Below are 20,830 nucleotides of genomic sequence, written 5' to 3'. Positions count from 1 at the left end.
TCAGTACTGATAGAAAATTTATCGGAAAAAGATAGGGGGGCAAAGGTCTTAGTTACATTAATACTGAAAATGATAGAAATCTATATAGCACAAACATTCAACTGAATCCTACTAATTATAAGTTTTTTTGCTTCAAGTACGAAAAATTAAATCATTCAAAAAATAAAAATAAATGGTGTATAGGTTAATTTAAGAAAAAAGTAAACAGGAAGCCGTATAAATAATTTGAAATGATACATTAAACGCCGAACATGAAACTTTTTAAAATAAGAACTCACAATTAAATAATTTTGAACAATTTGTATAATAAACTTATTGCCTTGATGCTAATGATTCATAATTAACGTGAACATAAAATTATTTCTTCGGTTGAAAGTCGTATGCCTTCTTCAATCTCTTCTTCAGCTCACCTGGGAACTTCTCGTAGCACAACTTGCACACAGGTTTTAAATCCATTTCAAAAAACTTTGTCCTACAAAATTACGTTAAACTGACTGATTGTCTATCATCGTTTAAATAAATAATTGGTCAGTCTTCTCTATAAGAGTTTAAAAAAAACTTCAAAATGAAAAACGTAATGATCTAAAAATTCCAGTTATTTCTGAAATTGTACCACGAAAAAATAAAGAAACATGTATTTCTATATAAAAAATTCTAAACATTATTCAAAATCTTAAAAAATTATTTGTTTCAAAAGATCAAAAAAGTTTTTTCAAACTTTTGGCTCATTTTCTTATCACAAACAGAGCAGGTGAAATGATCAACACACCAGGCTTTCGACAGAGCAGTAAAAACTGGAATAAAATTAATACGTGAATCATAATAAACTATAAGAAGAATGAACCAAAAAAGTTAGACACCAACCGTCGCCGGCGATAACGCAGTTGCAGACGAAACAGATATTTCCGAATAGCTGAGTAAATCATTATTGAAAACAAATTTAAAAGTTGAGGTAGAATTTAAAAATAGAAGAGAGAAGTTACTTGGTGGTAATGAGTTTCACAATAGGCTAAGCCCTTCTTCTCATAATGTCTAGTTCCAAGAAATGGTTTTTCACATTTTGCACAAACAAAATGCTTTATAATTAAAAATTAGATAGTTATTAATTACAAATATATTGAGCCAACTTAACTTTGAAATGAAGGAATTGTTCATTGACATTTGCACTGTTAATTGTTATGAAATAAAAAGTATCGATTAATGGCAAGTACTTCAACATGCCATGACTTTCCCAAAGCATTGACAATTCTTTCCTCAATTGGACGCCTGTTAGAATAACGTTCATCATATTACATTGGCTACACTAGACTGACATCAAACGCCACATACATTCAATACAAAACAATACAATACAACAATAAATTGCTGCTGAAAACAAAAAAAATCAGGAAAGCCGTAAATAACAATAAATAAAACTTTTTGGTATTCTTGGAGCAACATAAAACCGAGAGAAAAAATGTGAAACTAGAAAATAGAGTTGGTGATTTGCTTGATAACGAAGTTCGCGAAACAAATTCAGTTTTTCAAAATGAGGCTATTTGTCGAATGAAATAATGATTCTGCATGAGTTTGCTTGGTAGAACAATAAGTCACAACTCAGTTTTTCCACCATAGTATAGTTATGGACGAATGCGTGCTGATGATGGGAGATGTCTCGCCAGGTCGGTGGCAGATCTAGGGGAAGGAGGCAGTGGCCCCTCCGTTGTGAACAGTATTTTTATAAAAGTCAGAAAAAAGGACCGTTTTAAGTAAAAAATCGACCAAAAATTGGAACTGATTAGCAAAAAAAGTCGTCAGCCACACTACTACAAATCTTGGTCGTCCCATAAAAATTGTAACATTTTCAAAATTTTGGCACCCCCGTCAAAGTTGTCTAGATCCACCACTGAGCCTGTTTATCATAGTAATGGCTTGGCGGGCGCGGATAACAAATCTTACGACGTCATTTGAGGCCTCAAAACAACAGTAATTTAACTCGACTCAGAATAACTGGTAACGGAAATATGTCAGTGGCTAATACTCAGCTGTGAAATATCTAATACCGGTGGATTTGGAGATATAATAAAATCAATAAGAAAGAGTTAAAAACATCTGAAGCACGTTCATTTCATATACAAAAAATGCTTCTGGAGAAATCTCACAAGAAATGTTATATAAATCGCTATATAGTCGTCATCGTCACCATCATAAATGCCGATAGTGAAGTACTGAATAATATGATTGAGGATCAACTTTACAGAGGAAACAAGTCATTAGCGTTAAGAATTGAAGTTTTCAGAAAACAAGATAAGAAGAGGAAATAAGCCCAACTGAAAATTTCACTACTGTTCACTCAGATTGCTATTCCCCAAAGTAATGATGGAGAATGACAAAAAGTTGCAATTTGAAGTCAGTTGATGTGATGGCTTCCATTTGTTGAGAAGCTGAGAGGGCTGTGTGGATAATGTTAGATAAAAGAAAATAAAATGAACATGTCGTGGTGTTTACAATAACAATTAAAGGCAACAAAATTTAAATTGAAATATCACCAATCATCTATTTTCGCATGTTTAGTTAAAATTGATACTCTACACAAAAAAAGTTCCTCTTTTATTATAATTATTACAATAAACATATTTTAACATTAATCTGTAACATTTTACATGATATAAAGAACAAGAAATGAACCAAGCAAATAATCAGAAAAAATTAGAAAATGATCAGAAACCTGCAGGCACCACAAATTGGTATGCCCATCTTATCATGACATCTCAGACAATAAAGTTCATTGTTTATTTCTCGAGCTTCTTCATTGAGTTCAATGCTTCAAAACAGTATGTCAAGTTAGTTGAGTTTTTATATGCTATATATAGAATAAAAAGAGCAGAATGAATGAACCTGCAGCTGTGACAGTTGAAATGATATGGATGATATGACTCTCCTCTAAATTTTATGTGTTTCTCTTCTATTATCGAACTGTTTGTTTCGTTTATTTTGTTTGTTTAAATACAATTAACTGACACATCTAAAAATAATTAGGGAAAATAAAATAAAAATTACTGGCACTTATGGCAAACAAACTTTCCTGTACCAAGAACCTTTTCTTTATTGTTGCATTCTCTGCATAATGGTCTATTAAAAAAAAATATTCGTAAAAACAGTTCATAGTGCATACAAACAGTCTTTAGAGAGCTTAACCTTTTACCATTTTTAACAAATCCAGTATCAGCAAGGGGCACTGAACATATTTGGCAGACAAAACAATTTGGGTGCCAGTTGAGATTCATTGCTTTTATTACTCGACCAATAATAAAATTTTCTGTTGGTTTAATTATCTAGTTAATAAACAATTGCAAAAATTGGACCAAACAATAACTTACCGCAAGAACCACAACATGGCGCAAAGAGAATATTGAAATCGTGTTCACAATATTTTCGCCCTTCAAACTAAATAAGAAAAAAAAATGAAATTAATTAAAATAGGCAATGAAATTTTTGATTTAGAAATTAAAATTTATATGTAATAAAAGACAAGCATTAACCAACCTCAAAAAATATGCCATCAGGAAATTGCTGGAAACATTGTGCACAACTTGAACCAATCATTTGAATAAATATTAATTATTATCACTTTTACATGAAAAATAAGTTTTTAAAACCAATTAGGTAAGTTGTAAAATGGTGCAATAACCAAATGATAAAAAAAATTAAAACAATGAAAGACCTACACAAAACATTTTTTATGCCAAATTTGACCGTTAGAATTCACAATCTCTTCTTCTTTGTCAAAGTCTTCATGGCATCTGGCACACACTCTTAGAGACATATTCTTTGGTTTCTTTTAATTTTGTTTAATCTTTATGAAGCAGATTTCTGAATAAAAATTATTCTTTATAAATAATGTTTAATTGTTTTGTTCAAGACTGGATATTATGTATATTTATTTTCATGATGATACAATGATTTTTTAATAGTTAATTCCACAATTATTAAATAACTAATATAATTAAAAAATTAATTTTTCTTGTTTCTTATAAGAATTACGAAATGATAAAATGACAAATTCTAAATCTAAATAATGTATGTATATATATATATATATATATATATATATATATATATATATGTTGGCAATAGACCATAATTTTTACAATATTCTATAAATTCTACCGAATGTTTGGCGTTAATATTAACGCGAAACATTCGGTAGAATTTATAGAATATTGTAAAAATATATATATATATATATATATATGATATGTAACATATATCTTATTCTTATAAGTACAAAATGATAAAATGAAAAATTTTCTAAATATAATATATTTATATGTCATGACAAATGTCAAATATTTATCATTTTATTGTCACATCTATTTATTTTATTATTATAATTATATGGATCAGTAGATCATCATGATTACAAGTCAACTATCTTTATTGAAATTATTGGAATTGGCTTACTTAATTTTTAATTAAATATTAAAAATAAATTAAACTAAAAAACAAATGAATGGTAATCATATTATTATTAGTTAATTAATTTTATTAAATTTAATGAAAATTAATTTAAAATAATAAACTTGAAAAAACAACTTACTTATTTTTATTTTTTAACACCTTTTAAATTAAACTAAAGGCTAGAGGTTTAATTTTCGTTAGTAAGTTGTTCTTGTTAGGTGTCACTACTAAAGCAAGCTTGGAAATAGAAGTTAGTGATTAATATTTCATCTTCCACATATTTATATCTGATTCTTTTGATCTGATAAATAATTTTATTTTCAACGAAGTTTTTATAATATTTTTATTTTAGTTTTTTAAATATTTATATTTTTTTAAATTTTAATAGGAAATTTTGTTAAATTTAGTTTGGTAGTCATCAGTTTTTAACTTTTTTTATAGTTATAGTTAAGAATGATTTACTTTACTAGACTAAATTAGATTAGATATAGTTGGCAGCTTTTCTTTACTTTTTTTTTAAATTCAATATTTATTTTTGTTCCAATCCTAAAATTGAATTGCTAGAAAAATTGCGATCTGCCAGTTAAAAGACCAGAAAAATTATCAAACATTTAAACCTCAAAACGAATAAACCATATTACAAATAAACACTTCAGTATTCAAAATCAAACTTAATTAAATTAAGAAAAGAATATGTCCAAAAGAAAAAAGTACCACAGTACGACAGTGCGGCTTCCCACGTTCCATTCAAAGTGAACATAAACATTTATGGTACTCTTATATCATATGTATGTATGTATGTATGTATGTATATATATATATATATATATATACATATAAATATATATATATATATATTTTGGTAATAGACCATAAATTTTACATTATTCTATAAATTCTACCGAATGTTAGGCGTTAATAAAAACTAACTACAAACATATTAACGCCAAACATTCGGTAAAATTTATAAAATATTTATAAAAATATATATATATTTATATTTATTTATTTATTTAACTCGTACACAAATTAGTGGGCATGTTTAAAACGGAAAAGCTTTTTTCGAAATTTTAATGGAAATGCACTCAAAACACTTCGTTCGCAACATGATCTCATACTCATACAGAATCACTCATGATCTCAAGCATCAATTATACTTCAAATATCCTTCCTGTTTCGGCATCAGTACACACACAGCAATAACTTCAACAATTACAAATTACCCTCATCACAAAAGCAAACAAGTTACAAATATAATTTTTCAGTTGGTGTAATCATATCATGGAAATAGTTTCTGACTGGTTGCAGCTTTATTTAATGTAAAAATCGCTGGCTAATACTTTATCGTGCACCAGATTCTACAGTAATTCTCTCTTATTCTTCAGAAGTATCAACACCACACACAGCGCAACGAAATTCGGGTTACGTTAAAAGATTAATTTTTGAGGAAATAAGTAAAAGATAATTTTTACGAAATAGTGTTAGGCATTATCGGCAATATGAAATACTTCCAATTCATTTGGACATGCATTAAAATAAGATCAAGCTTTTTCTTTTTTTTTCAAATTCTCAGCTTTCTAATTAAAACTAAAACTTTTATGGAATAGGCATTTCGGCTGTATTATACAAACAAATTACTATATTATAATAATGCCTGTAAGCCTAACTCACGTAAGAAGATTTTTCATTTATTAGTCCATGAAACTTTTTCGCTTAAGGTTTTTAGATATCCGAGCCTGTTAATTTGGTTTCGCTGATCATAAATTCAACAAGACAACAAGATATTTAAGATAGAAAAATTATGAAATAATTTTTATTTAATAAATTAACAAACTCTAGATATTTAATTGGTGACAATTTGTCTTCTCGATAAAATGTTGTTACGGTAAATAATAACAATGAAAATAATTATAACAATTTTAGTAGTAATACACATTGAAATAAGCTCTGTACAAAGCTGGCAGCGTATAAAATGATTGAAGACCCTATATTGTTAACTCTTTACTCACCCGGCGACAATTAATAATTTTATATATAATGTAAAGGCGATTTTTATTTAAAAAGACATGACAAAACATTGACTGCTGACTGGTAAAAATGCACATGGGTAGAAATACAGATGGAAATAACAACACATTCAACATAGTACATTTACATTTCAACAACATAAAGTAGGACAGAATCTTCATACATTACAATTTCACGATAATTAAAAAGTTTTTTGAAAAATTTAGCGATATTTTTTCGTCTTATTAATAACATTAATAAGAAATTAAATGTTATTAAGCAAATCAAACGCGAGTATTGTATAATTTCATGAATAAGTTTCATCCATTATGCTGCTATCTTCAAAGTAACTTAACTACATGATAAATCTAGAGGAAAGAGCCTTACGTGTGTCTGAAACCCACAAATGAGTAATGATTATCTAGCTTACTTGAAATGAAAATTTAAAAAAGCGTAAACAAACGTCTATTTAACAAATGTTCTGTGAGTTATTATTTGAATTGCAGTTTAAAATGTTGAAAAAATGTGATCATGATGCACAACTTTCACCTTGCACACCTGCTAAAATCTCCATTGTTAAACGTGTTTTTGGATTCATTTGAGTTGTTCAGTAGTGGTATAGAGCCTGAATGAAATATATTTTATATTTTTTTTACATTAAATTGAAATTTATTGTCTTTCAATAAATTTATTCAATTACAAAGGTTTAATAAATATATTGAAATGAACTGGAAGTTATTTGGAGTCACATTTCATAAAATCTTTCATAGAACTCAAAGTAAATTTAAATTTAAAAAACTCGGTTTAAAACCAAATATAAGTGCAATTTTATTTTATTCTTAGCTCAAATATTTAACAGATACATTAATAAATAAATGAGAGAGAAAATGATCCACAAACTTCCGTGAGTCAGTTTGTTGACGTTGCCATCGAGCAGGTTGAAGTTAGTTGAGCTGTTGTTGAAATCGATCATTTTTTGAGAATTTGAATGATTACGCATGAGCATTTGTTGACGCAGCTGTTGCTGCTGTTGTTGCAGGTGTTGTTGAGATGAATTAATTGGTTGCTGTGATGTCAGACCTGCCTGCATTTTTGTGCGTTTTTTCCTTTCAGATTTTGGATGATGTTTGTGAGGTATGGAGCTGTAGTTGCTGTCAGTGCTGTAAGGACTGGAGCAGCGAGCTCGTTGTCGATGTTTTGACGATTTGCGAACTTTAAAGAATAAAAAATTGATTTGTTTCGATTAACAGCATAATTCTTTTACTCACAACAAACAACACTTTTTCACGGTGATGCTGTTTTATTTTTAAACAATAACCTCATTATATGGTAAAATAAAACCGTACTGCGCTATACAGCGTTCATAAGAGCGACCCACCTTTCTCTTTGCCAGTGTTTGGATCGATAACGGTCGACCCAACCACCATCAAGCCGGACATTTTAGCAGCTCTGGCCACCGCCTTCGCGAAATCTTTCTCAGTGAGGCAGTTGTTGTCGTCACTGCTACTCACACTGGAGCTTTCATCCTCACCAGCCATGTCATCATTTCTCCACTGATCTCCTCCTTCAATTACTGCAACTGGTTCTGAAAAACCATGCAATTTCACATAATAAACATTTGCAATTTTAAAACGCAGAAATTGTAACTTAATCTTTAACGAACGGAACATAATTTGCAAATGAAAAAAATATAACTCAAAAAATGACAAATGATAATCGCAAAAAATGTCTGACCTTGACCGATCATGTTGTCGATGTCACTGTGTGAAGGCGACTGAGCCAGCTGTGAGAGGTTCATGTCAGCATCCGACTCGTCAACATCATAATCGGTATCCAAGATGGCTACCTCAGAGATTGGGGAGTCAGGAGATGTGGGGTGGGATGTTCGAAGATTGTTCTTCATCGCTGGCATAAGTCTTCAGTGTTCGTTTAATAATAATTTACCGATGACAGCTTTGCAAGCACATTAAAATGAATATAAAACTGAATACAGTGAAGACATATTTTTATTAAAAATAGGCGATGAAATGAGAGAGAGAAAATAAAGTAGTTGAACATCAACAAACCTGGCATTTAAAGAATAATTTTGGTTCAGTTGTTGAGAGTAATTGCTCTTGTTGCGTTGATGAAATGGTTGTTGATGCTGCTCAAACGCTCTCTCGCTCGATACGTGGTGAATGTTGTTGTTGCTGATGTTGTTGTTGTTGTTTTGTAGTGGTCTGCTTGTGGATGCAAAGTTGCTTGTATTCTTTGGCGATGGTGGTTTGTTGATAGAGTAGTTCAATGTGTGCATGCCTCTTTTCAACGAACCAACAATGTTGCTGCCTAGGATGATGTTGTTGTTGTTGATGTTGTTGTTATTGTAGTTGTTATTCATGGGTTCGACATCAGAATGCATAGCAACATGATGTGGCGGTGGCAAGAGTGGTAGCTGCTGACTGGCCAGCCATCGAGGGGCGTTCGGAGGGGATTGCGATGCGTTCGTGGAGTTATAAGTTGGTGGGGGATGCTCGGGTGGGGGTGGGATGAAAAGAGTCGGATGTTCGCCGAAGAGATCTGTTTGTTAATATTTTTAAAATATCATCTCAGCTGTTTCACTTCATACAATTTTATTCGATAGTTAACAATGAATGTGCACTTTTGCAAACGTTTATATGGTGTGTACTTTGTTTGAAGAACTTTTTACAATCATAAGTTGATCATTTTCGGTATTAATTTTCGTGCTTTTAAAAACGGTTTTCTAAATTTTAAAATAAAAATTATTGTTGAGATCAAAAAACGTATCTAACTAATTTCGTTGGGTAGGTTGAAGTCAATTCTTTCATATTGCTGGCCGTCCTCCGCAGCGTGATCATCATAATCTGCTGGTTAGTTGGCGGCCGAACATTATTTTTGCCCATTAACTCAGCTAACATATCACATTCTCGTGATTTATATTGATTTCTTGTTAGAACTACGCTCAGTTAATTCATCAAACGTTTTGTGTGAAAAACCAAAAACAGAAAAATGATATGACGATTAATATATCAATTAATTTGGTGAAATATTTTATACATATTGGGAATGCATATGGAATTGAGTTAATAATTGAAGGTACTTTGAAGATGATTGCTATCGATGTTGGATTCACTGGTGGATATGTTCTGCTTGATGCCGCTGTCCGTTGATTCGCTCTTCGGCTGGATCATGTACTGTTGTTGGATGATGCACGGTATGATGTCTGAGCTGTTGTAAGGGTTGGTGGTCTTGTTGAAGTTCTTCATCGATCCCGGAGACTGTAGGTTGTTGTTGTTGTTGTTGCTGTTGCTGCTGTTGTTGTTGACGGTGGCGTTGATGAAGTTGGCGTTCTGTTTGGATAACGTTGGATAGTTGGTTGACGTTGTCGTGACGTATCCATTCACTTTCCCGGCATTGCTGTTGGGGATTTGCATTCAATCCCTTTCACATTTCAAACTTTAAACGACTTTTAGGCTAAATTCATTGAAAAAAATAGCATAAGCGTATATAAATACAAGAAAACGTATTGAAACATTTTAAATTGAATATAACATCAGCGTACATATGTCATTCTGAAATTAGGAAAAACAAATTTTTTTCTGATTTTCAAAAGTGGGGATACAAAATCAGTAAAACCATTTTATGCTTATCAGAGAAGGAAGCCAAACACCGAGACTTACATTGAATTGTCGACCATATATGAATTTGGCAAACCTGTAAAGTTCATTTCGTGTTGATGAGTTAATTTTCAGTTTTTCAAATTTATAATTTTCACCGTCATCAACATTCATCATCCACCTCAATCATTCAACGAATATAAAACCATCCAATATATATTAAACATCCACATTACACCAACTCTCGTCATAAGATTTACACAAATTCAAAACAAATTTTCAATCAGCATCTAACAATTTTTGTGAAGTTTGATGCCTTTGCTTCTCTTCCTGCACAGCCAGACACTGAAGACGCAGAGAACGGTCCAGAGCAGACCTCCAATCAAGAGGATCAACATAGCGATGAACCAAGGTTGTTTCAGAAGGTGTGGGTCAGGTGAGGATGTGAGTAAAGGTCCTGTCAGGTGGAGTTATCACTTTATCCTCATCCGTTAATTCGTCAACTCACAAAACCAGAATAACAAATCAAATGAAAAGTCGTTTGGGCTAAAAATAGTTGCTCCCATGACGTTTTCAAGTATTAAAAATGTTAATAAATTTTACTGTCATAATTGAAAATTCTTTAAACAAGTTAAAATATTCTTCTATTATTACCCTGCTATTTCAGCAAACGAGCAGACCAGCACAACACATTCGAACGCAGCAACACATTACGAAGGAACTTAGCAACACAACCCAACACAACATGGTACCAGCCAACAAACTCACCGATGACAATCGGATCACTGCGGAACCCATCGCCAGCACGATTGTAAGCACACATTTGTATTTTGTACGTCATGTCCTGGATCATGTTCTGTATGCGAAGTTCCCGCATTGAAGAGTTTATCTGGATCTCTCGGTCGAACTTGCTGTTGTTGCCAAATATGAAGATCTGGAATTAAAAAAAAAACACAATATTATCATAAGGTTTAAACGACTTCGCCGTATATTAAATTGATGTTACGTTATACGCAGTCATAAATTTCAGCGAACCGTCACGACAAACTAGCGACATATCCGACATGCTTAAGATATAATAAGCAGTACAGAATGATGTCATCAAATACATCGTACCAGTGAAAATGATTATAAGTTAAATTCACCGTAAGTCATATTTATCATTTATAGTAATTAAGTTTAAAAAACATTTATAAGTATTTCGTCATAACAAGTAATGATTTATTGCGGAATCTTCGGTATAATCTTATACTACGTTTATAGAAAGAAACATGCCCCAGGCAGAGGCATACCGCAACATTGGTTTGCATGATAAATGACATGCATGCTTGAAGAGAAATAGATTATAAGATGAGTTATTGCACGACCTTGTAGCCCCTGAGAAATCCGTTGTGATGTTGCTTCGGCGGTGGCTCCCACGATATGCTGAGGGTGTTGTTCTTCGTCATCCGCGCCTCGATGTGCTGTGGAGATGCCGAAGGCACTGTTTATATGTTCACACATGTTTGTATTTGTTTTAATGTTTGTACTTGTTTGTATGTTTGTTTGTTTGAATATTTGTATTTGTTAAAATTGTTTGAATGTTTGTATTAGCTTGCACGTTTGTACCTGTTTGTGTGTATTCGCGTTTGTATACGTTTGCAAGTTTTGACAAATGTGTTTAAGTGATATGCTTCTATAAGTTTAAATGTTTTTGTCTACAATAATAAATTTATATATGTTTATTTGTGCGAAAGTTTTTGTTATTTCTTTACAATATAATTGCGGTAAAATATCATCAAATTGTTGGCCGTTGCCCGCATACTTCGCATTTGCTACGATTACGTTGTTTACTTACTACAATTATGTTGTTTGAGCCAGATAGATCGAAAAAATCGTCAAAGTTTTTAAACAGAATGTTTCAACAATGAACAAGAATTGTAAATATTTTTGTAACGGAATCATTTTAATTGAAAGCGGTATGTAACATATATTTAACGATATAACATATATATAACGATATATAAAAATATTAAATAAAAGATATTACCAAATTTTGAATGTTATATGCAAAAACCAGAGCATTGGAAAATTGTTTTTGTTAAATGACAAAATACTTAGCAAAAAATAAAATAATAAAAAGCAATATTTTATTAAATAAAACTTGGTCTGATCAATGGGTGCTCATTCGAGTCTCAATGTTTTGTGTATGCGCCATACCATTATAGCGTATGAAATATACAAATTTATTCCTGTTTTAATTCCTCGTGTCATTTTAATTCCTCATAACATGCCTACTTCAGTTACACTGACAAAACAAAATAGAGAAGAACGAACCATCTTCAAGAGTCTTCACTTGCACCTTGTTGCTTTCCATGCCCACGATATCCATGTAGTAGGGCTGAACATCCATCTCAAACCAGGTGTTCTTCTCTAAATTGTACAGGGTGTACGACGTAACGGAGGAGCTTTGAACTGTTACGATGGTCCAGTTTTTGGGCTCCTCTGGCAGGTCAGTGCCTCTGTCGTTGAAGTTGCTGTGGTATCCTAGTGAACGCATTATAAATCTAATTCAATTTAATCAATTTTTTTGATAAGCCGTTAAAACAAAAAGGAAACAAACAAGTTAATTAAGGGAAAGTAATGAATTGTTAATTTTGGATCTGCACTTTTCAACAAACGTATTCAATAATCAAATCAACATTTGTGATTGAAAATGAATTGCTACCCCTTGGATAAAAGTGATCGTCGACATCAGACAGGCAGCGGTATCTGATATGAAAGCCTTCAACGTACCGATGGTTCTTTCTGACCTCCCACGTCAACACAACAGTTGTTGAACCTGTAGCCTCCGCTGGAAACAGGAAAACAAAACTTTTGTTGGAAATCTTTTCAGCCACTAAACTTCGGTTGAGAGCAGACATATTTGGTCGAGCTTGTGACGGGTTGTGTCCTGTTCGGAAAAATGGATATGGTTTCTTTTATATTATCAACAACATTTCCTAAGCAGAAATTAATGGCATTAAACAGAAATTAACATCAATTTACTCATAACATGACCAGTAAGCATGTAGAAGTTGATGGTGTCAATTATGTTTCAATTGTTATTGTTGCTATTCATTTAAGACTGAAATATATGCAAGTTTGAAAAAATTTCGCAGTGAACACTTGACATTATTTACCGGAAAATTAAATATTTTTTTTAATTTTCGTAAAATTTTTGATGGGTTCGACAACATTATTAGAAATAAATTTACAAATAAACAAATAACGAAAATTCAGAGGAAGCGATTATTATTTGTGAGGAAAGTATAGCAGACCTCCTTTTGTTCGCACGTGATCGCTGACTGGACTGGGGAGGCTGAGGCCATGCGAGTTCTGCGCCCTAACGAGGAAGGTGTAGTAAGTGTCCGGTTTCAGATTTCTTACAATGTACGTCTGCTCTGTTACCTTATTTGACGCTTCCATCCATCCCTGATATTTTTATGGCAGTATATTTGTTAATAACTTGTTCCCACGAAACCAATCACAGAAGTAAGTTTTTAATGTTTGGAAAAATAATTGTTTAACAATATTGATGAAACTATTTTCAAAATATGTAAAAAATAGAAAATAAGAAGAGATTTATTGTAAAATTATTTATTTAAGTTGCCAGAAAGACTGAGCATTGAACCTGTCCAGATTCTAAGCTGGAGTATTCAACAGTGTAAGCAAAAACGGCAGATGATCCTGAGTTTTGGTTGTTTCGCCACATCAGACGAACACTCGTATCGGTGACGTCAGCGATGGTGGGTTTCGAAGGGGGGCCAGGAAATGTAGAAGGTTCAGGGGTCCGATAAAAAACGACGGATGGGTTCGTGTGGGCCTCCACTTGGATGTAACAGGTACGAGATGTTTCACCAATTTTACTGAAGGCTTTGCAAGTATATTTACCTGAATCACTCTTGCGCAGGTCTGCAAATGATAGACGTTACCAGTGCATTGAATTATTTCGTGAATATTGGTTTGAGAAATTGGATCACATCTACAATCAAAGATGGTGGGTATTCATTATTAATTTTTTAAATGACTTTCTGATGAAAAAAATGGAAAAGTGAATTTGCGAACCTACGAATTTAAATTTAAATAAAATTAAAAAAAAACAATTAAATTTATAAAAATGTTGATAAATTATTTTCTTTTTGCCAATTTTACATAAATTTAAATATCTGACACCAATAGGCTATCGAGCAAAAATATACAATCTACTCACAGTAAAAAATATACACAGATTGCACAAATAATAAAATTTAAGTAGGACACGCTAATTTTAAATTTTCTAACTGCTTTGCTAGCAAATAATTTTCGTCATTTGTTAAAAAGGGCAACAATCAATAGAAAAATTAAAAAATATCAACTTTTAATTTTTAGATTTCCTGAGTCATCAATGGAGTACTTGTCATCTTTTTTGTTGAGGACCTTGTTGTTTCTGAGCCAAACAATGGAGGGTGTAGGGTCTCCACTGGCTGAGCAGAGCAGAGTGGCTTCCGTGTTGGCGGCCAACGTCTGGTTCTGCGGGGAGAGCTTGATGATCGGAGGATGCATCTTGTCATCAGAATCTGAGCGAGATATTTATTCGTGAAAACTTGTTACCCAAGAACCAATAGGACAGTGAACTTGAATGACATTCTTAGAAAAAAATTGTTGTAAAACTACTATTAGAAATTTGCTTAAAGTATCACGTTGAAAAGTAAAATTGAAAAGCATATGTCTTTAGTTTGTGGAAGGAAGTATGTGTTAAAAATGGTCATAGACCCACCTTTAACTTCCAGTTTTGCTTTATAGTAAGCCTGACCAGCATCGTTGACTCCCTTGCAAAGGTACTGACCAGCATCTGATTTTTTAACGTTATCGATCATGAGGGTGCCGTCGTCAGTCACAGACAGGCGGTCGTAATCTTTCTTCGGAAACATCAGCGTCTGCGTGGAGGTTTTGTGCAACGTGTGAACGTGTGTGGTCAAGCTCAGTATCGTCTACATTGGTTCATTCGAGGATAGCGTTCGTAATAATTAAGTAAAGATAAGTTATATTGCTATTATTAATTAAAGGACGATGTTTGAGGCCTTGTGAAAAAATGTCAACAATATATCTGCAAAAAATTTATTATTTCAATTTAAATCGGTAATTAGTAAAAAAAATTTTTTTTTAAATGTAAAACATTTTGTAAACCGCACTAAATGAGCAACAATTGATGGATGAAAGAAAAAAAAATACATCAGTATATCAATCAAGCGCCATATAAGTTAATGAGTGCAAAAAAACTTTGGAAGCATCATTGAAACATTCGTCATCGGAATAAAAACCTTTTTTTTAAAATGTTATTTATGAGCCGTTTAAGAGGATTTTTATAACGCATAAAATTGCTTTTGCATGCTTTTGTATATGCGTAAATCTCAGTGTAAACTTTGAAATTAAAAAAAATGTTTTAAGATAAATCTTCCAACATCTTCCTACATTTGGCACTTTTAAACCGAAGCGACAAACTGACACTGACAGATTCACACTCAATGAAAATCATCCATCCCTCGCTCGCTTCGCGTCACAAAACTGATGCAACATGCGAGCTAGCCACAGTTCAGTTGTTGAAAAAATTGAATTTTACGTGCATTGATTGATGGTTGCTGATTCGCGATTGCTGCTATCAATCTGGCACCCATCCATCCAAAAAAATTCTTGCAAGAAAGTGAAAAAATTAAGGCTCAATTATTCCAAGACAGATAAGCAATTTGATTCGCAAACATTCTGCTCTTGTATTTTTATTTTAAAAAATTCTCTCTGTTCATTCATTCACTTATTCAATCATTTATTTATTCCTTTATTCGTTCTTTCTCTTTGTTTTATTTATGTTCAATCAAATCCATTAATGCACACATGACAAGCGCACCATGTAACCTGAAACGTAATATAACAGAAACTCAACATACAGATGTGTAAAGAGACGAGATGTGATGTGTGTAAAATGACAAACGTAATACTACAAATGGAACGTGTAAAATAACAGGATGCAACATTTCACACAAAGTTAGAAATGTAACGCATTAGAGTTGCAACGTTACGAAAATGAGGATAAGTAGATCCACCACACTACCGTCCTCCCAACCTGGCAATTTAATTAAATTTTCCCATGCAGAATGCAGATCAGATGTTTTTAAATGATCTTTTCCAGTTCGTCGGGTTTAATTACCAAAAAGCAATTTCAAGTTCTGCCTGAAATAACATTAGCAGATATGCAAGCATCAACCAGCAAAGTAATATGTACCTACGTACAACACGCACTTGGAGTTTGGATAAATATTTTGTTACGAGATGCATATACTCTTTTAAGTTTAATAAAAGTTAATCGCATAATAATTGAGAAAAAGATTTTGTAGCATAAATTCCGCAGTGCACAACTGTTCCCCTTGTTTCAATCATTCACTCTCAGATCAAGTTACTATTTTCAGCTTGAAAAATACATTACAAAAAATTCGCGGTGAAAATATGAAAATCGTGTGTATTAAACGTTGTACCAAGGCATTTGTTGAGGCACGGTATTTGTTGAAACATGGTATTCATTAAAAATATGGTATATCTTATAAGTTAGAAATTAAAATATTTTTATTATATGTTAAATTACATTAGAAAATATTGTCCACTGTGCTGTTAAATGATGGTACACGATGATGATGATGATGATGATGTCATCGATAATAATAATAATAATAATAATAACACGGTAAAAGTTGCAATAAATAACAAATTTTAAAAAATTGAAAAAAAGAAAAAACTTTAAATAAAAAATGACTAATATTAGCATTTAAAAATTATCTGACGGGAAGAACATTGGAGGTTAGTTGTGCAGCTTCAGTAGATTTGATGCGATCCTTTTTATTCAATTTGATAATGAGTTTTAAGATAGAGAAACCTTCTTTTATCAAAAAATTAGTTTTAATATTGATAGAGTAACACAAAGAAAAAAAAAAACTAAAATATTACGAATGAATCAGAAAATCACTCAGGATTATTAGTGCAGTAATTCACTTAACCTCGCGGCATAGCATGTCAAAACAAATATATATCGATGGCAGACCAAATAGTTTCTTTTAAAATATTACAAACCACTGCAAGCAATTCCTTGGCATGCAACTCATGCACGTTTGTTGTTTGTGCGTGTGTGTGTGTGTGCGTGTGTGTGTGTGTGTATGTGTGCGTGTAGTGTTGTGAGTGATACAACTTCTGTCTGCATGTTCTACATGCCAATACAACATGTATAATATTGAAACACGCATTTAAGATAATGTGGTTCTAAGCAGAAAGGCTTCATTGCTCTCCACACACATCTGTTGTTGACAGTCTAAACTGATAACTAATATTTTTGGATTGTTAGTCAACAAATTAAATTTGTCCATGTGATCAACCACCATAATTTGGCAAAAATGAACCACACAACCACCAAATAACTTCGTGTCTGCCAGCAACACAATTCATCTTCTTTGATTTTGTGCTGGCAGTCCAACAGTAAATAGAAACAGGTTCACACTGAGAAAGTAGCAAGTTAATTAGTTGCTTCTTTCTTATCTTTACATGTTATTGTTCAAATTTGTAGACTATAATTTTTAGCAGAAAATTGTGTGCAGATTGTGTGCCAAATATTTCGATAATCTGTACTCGACAGTTTGAGGTCAAAGAGACTGCAAATTGAAGCCATAATTTCATAACAACATGAATGAAAAACAATACAAACATTTTGTCCTATAAATTAACTGTTTCTAATTAGAAATCTACCTATCCAATTTTACTGCAGTATTAAAAAAACAAAATGAACTTAGCTAAGTATGAATATTTTGCTTTAAAAATTCCAATCGTCGTTTACCTGAGAATGTTTATAATTAATTCAAAATGCAAGAAAATTTTACTAAGAATCGGACGTGACATGAAATGATAGAAATGATGGAGGAGGAGGAAACGAACTTGTGAGTTTTCCTTGAGCCAGAAAACAGCAGGTGTGGGGTTGCCCGTCACAGAACACCGGAAGTTCACTCGCGATCCTGCAAGCACCGTCTTGTCACGTGGTGTTATGATGAACTGCGGAGGGACTGTCGGTGAAAGTTATTTTCATAATGTTATCATCCTTTAATTTGACGTTATTTTTATTATTTCAGCAGTTTTAATATTATTTCTCATGTTGTCATCGTTGTCGTCGTTGGTTCGAAAGTAGAAAATTTTTAAGGATGAGCACTAAGATAGAACTTTACGTTTTATATAAATCTAAATGCTTAAACAAATATATAAATAAATGATTGTTTCTGTGCGTGTATGTGTGTTTGCGAGCGGATGTGATTTCAAGCTGAAACGGTGCTCCCTTTATTTAGTTTGTTTCAATGCATTCAACCAACTCAGGATAGGATTGTAGATAGAAAATTTTAAAAACGAACTTCGCCCGTTGAGGCATTATTTCGTTGAGGTAGTCAATGCATGCTAAACTCTTGATTGATGTTGAATGAAGTCAGTTACTTATTTGTGGAGGGATTGAGTTGAGTATGTTGTTTGTTGTTTGAGAGATAGCAAATAATAAAATCGCTAACGAGCAAGATATCGCAAATTGTGTCTTTTTTAGAATATACTTGCTAATCACTGAACAGCATCAATTGTTGGAAATAAAAAGCACGCAATGCTGAAACAAAGTTTCAGAAAGAAAAAAATTGATCGTTATAATTTTATTAATATGAAAATAATGCGCTCCTAATCCTCTAACATGTCTTCCTGCTACTCCATGGACTTCCGCCATATCAACTCAAAGAATAATAACTTTTTTAAACTTAAGGAACAGGCACATCTATGTTGTTGCTGATCGAAAATAATTCGTTATAAATAATTTTATGAACAACATCAGTAATCAAATTAATAGGAAGTCATCATTTTTAGTGTATTCAAGATTATATCATTTTTATATCAAGATTATATTTGCGAAGGCTTACTTAGCAACACATGAAATAAAAACTGCCAACAAAATATCTTGCCATGTTGCTAATTTAAAACCTGTTTACAAAAAATATCTTTTTACTCAATTCGAACAAATTAAATTCTGTTGAAAATTTTAAAATTCATTCTGACAAAATTCTGTCAATCAGAATTTAAAATCATCGAATCAAGTTAAAAAGAATGAAATTTTACTTCCAACGCCAGTTAATTATCTCAACTGCAAATGCATCTCAGCAACAACTTCTCATACTTCAAGGACATGCACGCACAAAATAAGCAAATGTATGTTACTCCTGGCTAGGATGATAACGATGACGACGATGATACGTTGACATCAATTATGATGAAAATGATAATATGAAAAACATGACGATGATATGAAATAAAAGAAGATGATGTGAATGAAGAAGACTATAATGATGACACAGATGATGATGAAATATTGGAAATAATGATGAGGTTTGAGGTGATGGAGAAATTGATGGTGACAATGACGATGATGGTGATGATGATGACGACGACGATGACGATGATAATAAAATACAATAAACACAATGGAGAAATTACAAAAATGATGATGAGGAGGAGGAGGTTGTTGACGATGTAGTTGGAGATTATGGAACGTGATGAAAGTGCTGGTTTGAATGATGATGGTGGTGATGCATCATGTGTTGGTATATGTTGAAAAGAATGATTACATGAACATCAACAGTTCTGCAAGAGTTTCTCGGTTTGCAGAGATTTTTAAATCGCACATTCACAAAGAAGTGAATACGTGAATGTTAGTAAACTATGCTCCGAAAACAACAAGCCTAGTTTTTTTTATCTTCTTCAATAAAACTATTCCTTGTATCATAGAAGTTTTCAATATTGTTTAATAGACATACACTATACAACACTCTTATAAATATTGTTAACAATGATAAAACTTGGTATTAAATTTTCATCATGTAACTGGAACAATGTAATGTGGCTGTGATAAAAAATATGGCATAAATAACTTCAATAACTTTTGATATTTTGCTTAAACATTGCAGAATAAAGAACATTGCCGAACCACGCAAATCAAGTTATGAATGCAGGATCATGAAAAATAGCAATAAATAAATGTGCACGTATAATCCTAGTTTGAAAATAACATCAGTTAGTTGCTGTTTTTAAAAAAAAACTAGTTTTTCAAGAAAATATTTGAAAATATCAAAATTATGAAAATATATAAAAAAGCCAAAATATATGAAAAGAGTTTATAACAAATTAAGCAATTGGTGTCAACTATGTAAAAAGTTATTAAAACCTAAAAAATAATTAAAACATTTCTGAAAATAATTAATCTCACTAAACAAATATTCAATCATTCACCTCAACATCCAACATTCACCTCAACATTCAATCATTCATCTTGACATTCAATCATCACCTCAACATTCAATCCTCACCTCAACATTCAATCCTCACCTCAACATTCAATCATTCATCTCAACATTCAATCATTCATCCAACAAAAACGCATTCAACTTTCAACGTCACACCAATGAGACAAATAAAAAACTCAACAAATCAATCATAAAAAACATTTTTTAATTTGTCACACAGCCAAATGTATGACAATGTTCTTAATTTATTGCTCATCCTTCCAGCTTTTCCATCACCTCAAAATAGACCTTCCATGTCGCCAGAGATTGGTTGGTGGGTACATGTTACAATATATCTTCATTAAATATATACACTTTTCGTTTGTACGCTATTTGAACATTTTAAACCTTAATTAATCTAATGATCAATGTCCCCAA

General features: G+C 32.1%; 2 protein-coding genes across 2 annotated transcripts; both read right to left on the bottom strand.

Annotated features, from left to right (window-relative positions):
- Nucleotides 1-357: 357 nt before the first annotated feature.
- Nucleotides 358-3,805, bottom strand: HELRODRAFT_66818 (hypothetical protein; the record flags this gene model as incomplete). The annotated part of the gene is made up of 12 exons (XM_009024228.1): nt 358-472; nt 719-794; nt 865-913; nt 984-1,076; nt 1,212-1,266; nt 2,708-2,803; nt 2,878-2,955; nt 3,040-3,111; nt 3,178-3,298; nt 3,360-3,426; nt 3,526-3,571; nt 3,708-3,805. The coding sequence occupies 12 exons, from the start codon at nt 3,803-3,805 to the stop codon at nt 358-360; spliced, it is 966 nt and encodes a 321-aa protein (XP_009022476.1).
- An 893-nt stretch (nt 3,806-4,698) lies between these two features.
- On the bottom strand, nt 4,699-20,708 carry HELRODRAFT_188972 (hypothetical protein; the record flags this gene model as incomplete). Its single annotated transcript, XM_009024660.1, has 20 exons — nt 4,699-4,741; nt 7,006-7,072; nt 7,348-7,659; nt 7,826-8,032; nt 8,182-8,363; nt 8,514-9,003; nt 9,237-9,311; nt 9,545-9,861; nt 10,125-10,158; nt 10,357-10,518; nt 10,830-10,995; nt 11,429-11,544; nt 12,378-12,587; nt 12,769-12,993; nt 13,361-13,514; nt 13,714-13,994; nt 14,438-14,638; nt 14,839-14,998; nt 18,030-18,154; nt 20,702-20,708. 20 exons carry the CDS (start codon nt 20,706-20,708, stop codon nt 4,699-4,701), a joined length of 3,534 nt encoding a protein of 1,177 aa, XP_009022908.1.
- Nucleotides 20,709-20,830: the final 122 nt, after the last annotated feature.

This window comes from Helobdella robusta, assembly GCF_000326865.2.
Source record: "Helobdella robusta unplaced genomic scaffold HELROscaffold_4, whole genome shotgun sequence".
In the NCBI taxonomy this organism is placed as follows: Eukaryota; Metazoa; Annelida; class Clitellata; order Rhynchobdellida; family Glossiphoniidae; genus Helobdella; species Helobdella robusta.
The sequence above is the reverse complement of the archived record's forward strand: the minus strand, read 5'-3'. Positions and strand labels throughout refer to the sequence as shown.